The sequence below is a fragment of the Balaenoptera physalus genome (assembly GCF_965194825.1).
Source record: "Balaenoptera physalus genome assembly, chromosome: 13".
In the NCBI taxonomy this organism is placed as follows: Eukaryota; Metazoa; Chordata; class Mammalia; order Artiodactyla; family Balaenopteridae; genus Balaenoptera; species Balaenoptera physalus.
The window spans coordinates 5,371,423-5,379,105 of record NC_138892.1 but is presented as its reverse complement, the minus strand read 5'-3'; the positions used below and the strand labels follow the sequence as shown (position 1 = coordinate 5,379,105).

General features: G+C 53.9%; 1 protein-coding gene across 3 annotated transcripts in view; it reads right to left on the bottom strand.

Moving 5' to 3' along the window:
* Positions 1-1,096: 1,096 nt before the first annotated feature.
* The window catches only part of SHISAL1 (shisa like 1), a gene marked incomplete at its 3' end in the record, with an annotated part of 81,045 nt that continues 74,458 nt past the window's right edge, over positions 1,097-7,683 (bottom strand). For 2 of the 3 annotated variants that reach the window (XM_082421189.1, XM_082421188.1), the window contains exon 5: positions 1,097-2,722. In XM_082421189.1, coding sequence (XP_082277315.1) covers positions 2,680-2,722 — 43 coding nt within the window. Of the gene's footprint in view, positions 6,958-7,683 lie in introns of all 3 variants that reach the window. The other variant, XM_082421192.1, reaches the window with a different exon arrangement.

The following is a 7,683-nucleotide window of genomic DNA, read 5'->3' as shown; positions in this document are numbered from 1 at the left end:
AGAGAGAAGGCAGCTTTCTAGCACAATCTTCACTCAGAAGGTTATTCTGTCCGCTCCCCAGTGCCAAGGCAGGGAGGTGTGTGAGTGTGTGAGTGTGTGAGTGTGTGTGTGTGTGTGTGTGTGTGTGTGCGCGCATGTGGCTGTGTCCTGGCCCGGTCCTCCTTGCCTGGAAACAGGGGCATGGAAGACCTCCACGGGGTTCTCCAAAGAAGCCTCAACGTGCCCCAAGAACGTGCCCGCAGCAAAGCAGTGATGTCAGTCCTGTCCCTCCCCCTGGCCTTCTCCTGGTCCTTTTCCTCTGCCCCCGCCATGAGGCTGGCGGTGTTGGGGAGGGGGAGGGTGTGTGCTGAGAGTCTGCGCCATCCCATGGGACTCAAGTCCCTTGGGGTGGCGGGAAGAGTTTGACTAGCACTTAAGACGGAAATTCTGAGCTGAGCTGGACCCAGAGGGACACTGCTCTGGCCAAGTTGGGAATGGGCTTGAGGATTGGACGGAGAGGCTCCAACGTGGCCCCCTTGGGCGACAGTTGTTGGAGGTGCAAAACCCCTATTTGCCCGATAAGTGTGTCTGTCCCTGCTGGAGCAGGGGGTCTGGTCCTCCTCCGTGGACCCACCGGCTGGAGGTGGACTCAGCCACTGGGGGCCTGTCTTCTGAGCCAGGCCTGGAAACACACTGACCCGCAGAGCTGCTCTCACGCTGCACCAGCCTCAGGCGCAGGGGAAGGGGGCGGTGCTGGGGGGGGGGTGCGAGGGGACGGCGCTGCATCCCCGGCGATTGTCGCTGACGGCCCGCGGCTTGCAGCCCCTCCTGCCGCCCGCCAGTGCCCCTTTGGAAGCTCTGTCTCCTTTCCGACCTGGCTCTTGCCCTCTGGGAGGTGGTGTCCATCAGGCCTCTCCATCTGCCCTTGGGCTGGACCCTCTGAGGCTTTCCGGAGGGACCCATGTGATCAGCTGCCCCTAACACCAGCCCAGCAGCTCCTTAGCTGAGACCCCAGGCCCTGGTCGTCCACCCTCCGACAGAGTGACAACAAATGTGAGCGCAGCTTCCCCCGAGCACATTTTTGAAACATTAAAGCAAATTTTAATACAGGGAAGAGTTGACGTGACACTCCTTTATTAAAACCTAAGGACATCTTTATAAAAACTACTGTATATAAAGACAAAAGCAGTGCAACAGCAGTCCGTGTAAAACACATTATTATTATTATTATTACATTATATTATTATTATTAGGAATATTATTGGTTTTTGGTTTTCCCGGTTATCAGCTCTCAGAGAGACCCCACGCCTGCTCACGTGAAGTAGGGGTTTACAGGAGAAAGACAAGTCTGTCCCATGGTGTCTGCGCCCTTGTCCGGCTGATCCGAACTTGGGGAGAGGTGCTACCTTGTCAGGGTGACAAAGCCCCCCACTCTCGCTGTCCCCACTTAGTTATTGCCCATCACCCAGACCCTGACTGTTTGGTTATTTGACAGTGACGTATCCCACTAGCTTTAACCTAGAAGATGGGGAAGAGACAGGAAGGAACCGAGGTGAGAACTTGAGGTGAGTTTCTAAGAAGAGATTCTCTTGGGGACACCAGTTTGGTTCCAGTTGTGGCCACACTGGATGCCCACAGAGGCCGTGTAATCTGTAAGTTTTGATCATGTGCACGGTGACCCTTCCTGGGGTTCGCTGACTTTGATGGGATCCTGCACATTTCGGAGAGCAGTTTAGGGCAATTCACAGGGCACCTCACTGCACCATCCCTGGGGTCACTGTTCACAGCACAGTCTATAGAAACGGTGCCCCCTGGAGGTGGGCACTGCAGCAGCCCTGAATTTCAGTCTGTCAAGGGCAAACAGGTCAGGGTTTTGACGTGAAGATAGGAGTTTTAGGTAGAGTGTAACTAATAGCCAAAGCTGCTCACTCATCAAGCATCTATCTAGCACCAACTGTCTGGCAGCATCTTGGACTGAAAACTTGGGGGCGGGGCAGGGGGGAGACAATGCCACCTCCAAGGTCACTTATTCTCCTTATGAATTTGAGCATTCCTAACCGTTAGGCACAACAAGTCATTTCACAGGTGATCCCAGCCTCTCCCTCAGACACGGCATGTTCCCTGACATCTCCGTCTACAGCAGGAACAGCTCCCGGAGGGGCACTGGGTAAATATTTGTTGAATAGATGAATGAATGCATGCATGAACAAATGGAATTTCTAGAATCTTCTATCTCACCTGACTGCTCAACTCAACATTCAAGTTTTCAGGCCACAGGCTCCAAAGCTGCATACATTCACTTAATCACCATCTGGGGCTGCATTTGTGCTGTAAGGAAGGGCTGGGGAGCCTGGAGTGGCATCGGTCAGACGGAGGGTGTGCCGTGTTTGTTTTCTGGAGGGGACAGGACATCACCCCAGCCTGGTGGTGAGTTCTGGGGCTGCAGGTGGCAGTGACCAGAGTGTCACCCACTCACTGGGTGGGTGGTTGCCCCGCTGACCTTTCAGATGGCCTGTGGGGACAGGTAGACGCTGTCTATGCTCGCCAGGTGAGCAGTAAGATAAGAATCCCCCAAGGTTGCCGCAGAGAGGGGGGCCCACCCGGACGTGTCTGCAATGAAATGCCCCCAGCAGCTCCTCTCGGGGCCATCACGTCAACTTGGATCGCTGCGGAATCTGCACATTCACCTCTGAGGGCCACCTAAGGCATGGCTCCTCCCACTGGTGGGGACCAATCAGCCAAGCTGAAAAAATGAAAATAAATCAATAAACAATTTTTAAAAAGTCTGTGACTCTGGGAAACTAATCTGCTTTTACGGCACGACCTCTAGTAGTAGACACAGTAAATGGGGTGTCAGAGGAGCCAGGAGACGGGGCCTGGGCAGGGACCGTGGTCTGGAGGGACAGCAGAGGGCCAGGACACCGGCCTGGTGTGGACAGGGGTCTGGGGGGTCTGCTGGGTGCACGCGAGACGGTGCCAGGCTCGATGTGACAGGAATGGCCTAAAGGGACCTTTGATTTGACGGTGAGCTGAGAAGCATCTCTTGGTAGCAGAAGCCTGTTAACCCCCATTCCTGGCTGTGTTTTCCCTGATGCCACCAAGCCCTCCTTTCTAGTCCTGGGGATGAATTTGCCTGAAGCGTTTTTTGGATGAAGAGGGGAAATGCCACCACTCCAGGAATGCTAGCTGCCTACCTGCTATTTCTCTAAAGCATCAGAGATGGGCTTATCAGAGAGACGGGATCTACCTGCAGAATCACATGTGTGCACGTGTGCGTGTGTGTGTGTGCATGCGTGTGCTTTCAGTTAAGGCCTGTTTCCTATTGGTCCTGGTCAGCGTCAGATGTCGGGCTGGCAGCTGGCGGCCCCAGGCCCTTCTGCGCTAGCGGGCTGCTCCTTGAGGTGCAGGGGGATCTCAGAGGTTCAGGTGGGGGCAGAGAGGCCCATGGGTGCTACCAGGTATTGGTTCTGCGTAGAGATTCCAAAACGCACAATTACGCTATACACAGATGAGAAGGAAAGCATAAAACTGCTCGTTATAACACACAGTTCCCAGTGGGAAAAAGTCCTTACAAATACAGGGAGTCAAAGACAAGTTCCTCAGCAGATATATTGCCATCTTCTTTCTCTTCTTTTTGTTTTTCTTTTCGTAGTATTATTATTGTTATTTTTACAAATTATGTGGTTATAGCCAGAAGCTCACAGTAAAAAGTAAAACTAGGCAGCTTGAAATATCAGGTTAGGGAGTCACTAAAAAACACTAACTCTGTAAATCTCTACTTGAACGTGTCACTACCCTGCATCTTATTCTCAGGGACACTCTACTCATTGGCACCTCTGCCTGCCACGGTAGGATGGGGCAGGTTTTTGTCGGGATGGCCCATGTCCCAGGGGCTTTGAGGAGCCCTTGACATCGAGAGGGAATGAACCGCACACGTGTGCGTTTCAGATGGGCATTCACACCCACGCACACTGCCCTCTCCCCTCAGCCACTCCGTCCCACGCCAACATCCCACACACTTGACAGGTGAGGCTCAGAGAGGTGAAGCGATTTGCCCAATACCACCCAGCGGGGAAGGGGCAGTGAGTGCTGTGGGTCCCTGCACTCCGTCCCCTGCATCCCAGGCTGCCCTGTGTCAGTTTGCTAAGTCTGTGATGTCTGCTGAGCTTCACGATGAGGGGCCGCCTGCGTACAACAGAGGGCTCTGATCCCCAGCCCGGCTGCAACAGTCAACCTCCATGGGGTCGTCAGTTGCTCCTGGAAAGACCTCTGGTGGAGTCAGGAGCAGCGCCTTGCAGGTTCTCAAGCCCAGGGATGCAGATCAGGGGAACCCTAGCCCTTGCTGGCCTCTGTGACAGTGACCTCTGGCTCTAGCGTTCGGGGCAGAGAGGCAAGGCCACCAGCTCCTTCTCGGCAGAGGAAGCGTCTCCGTATGAACAGCTGCATGAGCAACACCCAGAACCTCAGGAAGCCAGAGATGCAAGCCCCCTAAAAACACCTGGTCTGAGCCCTTCCATTTAGTGAAGGCAGAGAAGGCGCAGGACTTGCCTGAGGTCACACTGGTCTCAGTGCAGAGCTGACGTCAGAATCTGGCTCTGTGCCCACACGCCTCTCCCCAAGGCTCAGGTTTCTCTGATTCCTGAGGCTATGCACATGGGATGCAGGTGTGTGTTGATCCAGCTGGGCTGAATGGCTGCTGAGCACGCCTCCAGGGCAACTGCTGCTCTGCAAGGCCCAGGGGCAGGTCCTGGCAAGTCTCAGCGTCCAGGGTAAAGGAAGCCACGCCTATCCCTAATCAAGACCCCAAGCAAAGGTTCTCTGACATTGCCTCTGCCAAAGCTGTACACCTGGGCCCTGGAGAAGACGGGACTCAAGCCACGGGTCAGGTCTTCCTCAGCTTGCCTGTGTGACCTTGGGCAAGCCGCCTGACCCATCTGGGGCTCAGCATCCTGGTCCACGAAATGGGGAGAGTCCCTTCTTTATGGGCTTTGAGAGGATGAAAGGCCAGGCTGGATGGAAAATGCTTGACACCCTAGAAACTTCTTTCTGCTTTATCAAAGGGCGGGTGTTATGTTTTTCCAGGCTAAGGTGACTCACAGCGGACCACAGTATCTGGGCTCTCACCCACCTCTCTTTCCACCCTTCCTCTGTGTCCCAGCCAACCTGGATTTCTTTTGGTTCCTTGAAAGCATCAAGCTGGTTGCTGCCTCAGGGCCTTTGCACTAGCTGTTCCTTCTGCCTGGAATGCTCTCTTATCTTTAATGTCCATGGTTGGCTCTTGCTTATCATTCAGAGCTGGGCTTAGCCTGCTCAGAAAGCCCTTCCCAGACCACCCAAGCTCAACAGGACCCTCACGAACATTGTTTTGACCAAATTCTTGGCTTAGGGCTCACTGCTATTGCTACCTTCCTTATTCACTGCTTATTTCTTCCCTGTCCTCTCCCCCAGCTAGGACACCAGCACCACGAGCAGGGGCCTGCCTGCTCACTGCCACGTCTGATGGGCAGAGGGTCTGTGGAAGACACTGGGTCCTGCTGAGTGAGGGTATGAGAGCAGAGGAGCTGGGCCCACCCAGCTGGGTGCTGGAGGGAGATTTTGGCTTCACTAACACCAGGGGAATGAGGGTGTCTACACTGCCACCTTGGCCCTCGGGGATTTATGTGATCATTTCCTAGGTCATGCCCTGCCGTGTGTGTGCCCCCGGGCTGGCGGGGTGGGTGGTGGCGGTGGTGAGCTCTGTGGACAGATGTTACGGGCATCCAAGTTTTTGTGGAAGTCCCGCCTTAAATGGGAAGGGCTTCTAGAACCTTCCCCTCTGCACTTCCATAGTGCTCATCACTCTGTCCAGCAATGATCTGTGTGTCTGGCTCTCCCACCAGATGCGGCTCCCCCAGGGAAGGGACGAGGCCAGCCTGGCTCATCTCCCTTCCTGATCGCCGCCCAGCAGAGGACTGGCAGACAGTAGGTGCTTAACCAGAATGTGCCGTGTGTAGCAGGGTCCTGGGGCAGCGACGGTGGAGAGCTTGGGTGATGGCCCATCCACTGAGAAGCCACTGGGGAGATGCTCCAGGGACTGTGTTGGGGGTACCCTGGGCTGGGGAGCTTGGACTTTGGGTTCTTATACCTCTGAGGTCAAACCGAGGACTGGTCTCCTCCTGGCTGTGAGACATGGGCCATTTCTGCAGGGAGTTCATCCCACCCACCTCCCAGGTGATGAGAGAGGGCGTACGTGAAGATAACCTAGTGCCTGCCCCGAGGATGGCCTGAGACGTGTCTCTCATTATCACTGTCATTATGGGAACAAATTCCATAAGAACGAAACCCCACCGGCATTTCGCATCCCCAGCACCCCCTGAGACACAGTGGGGCTGTGCCCTGTGCTTACCAACTCCATCTGGCTCACAGCTGCAGCAAGAAGTTGGAGCCTGGACGCTGGGCCAGACCCCCAGCACAAGGTGACTCAGGCCCATCAGAGAACTTGGGGGGACCCCAATAAAACCAATCAAACAAACAAAAAGGAAACCCCTGATCACACACACACGCACACGCACGCACACACACTCACATTCAATATTCTGACACAGATAGGCCCACAGGCCACTACTGGAGGGGGCAAGGGAACCACGCACGGGTACGACACATGGCCTGAATCCTCCCGGCTTCACTCGGCCAGGGCAGCTGTGTCGGTCATCCTGAGTCCACCATGGCGCCACCTCTCAGAAGCCACCGGCCCAAAATGGGACTATTGCTTGCGGACGGGTGGCTCAGAAGCCCCTCCCTGCACCCGGCCCCCACCCCTGAGTTTGCTCGTAGTGTTAGAAGTCCGAGGAAGGGTTCGGGCACAGGCAGCGTTTTCTCCTCTGCCACCGCCGTGGCCGTCTTGGCTCTCCCTGACGTCTTGAAGTGGTACTTCTCGGAGGCTGAGCCAGGTGCCTTGGGTCTCACCTCCCCCATCCTGAGGCACGGCAAAAGGGTTTTCTAGGGAAGCAGAAGGGAACAAAGTATCACATGGTGTCTCCTCCAAGGGGATGCACTGGGGACATTTCCCTCTGGCCTCAGTTCCAGGAGAAGCCAGGTTTTTCTCTGAGCACATGACATTTTTTTGTCTTCTAGATATTGAGACCTGTTTGACTTTAAGGCTGGAAGCAAGACAAGCAGGTCTACTATCACTGTGGTTTCATACAGCACTAGTGCCCCTGGCCCAAGCAATAAGACAAGAAAAGAGCATAGAGTGTCAGGAGTGGACTAGAAGAGCCCTAATTACCATTATTGGCAGATCATGTACATAGAAAACCCAAGAGAACCAACAGGCTAATTATTAGAACAGCGAGTGCAGATACAAAGATACATTTTTCAATCTGTAAGACAAAACCAGATCAACTTACAAAACCAACAGTGTTTTTTTACCTCAGCGGTTACCAGGGGGATTATATGTCTTGGCTTAGGATAGTCCCAGTTAATACTTATGGTTCTGACATAATTTTTAATATTGTTGCCTCTTCAGCCTCAAAAGTACTCTACTTTGGATGATAAACCAGATGGTCACCCTTGTTATAACAAACTAGAAAATATTAAGAACAGATACAGATAACACTCATAATAATAAAAAGAACCATTGTGAATCTTGGTGTCACACCACTGGATAGGACCATATCATACAAAACCATGGAGAGGAAATCAGGACACTCCTGGCACATGGACAGG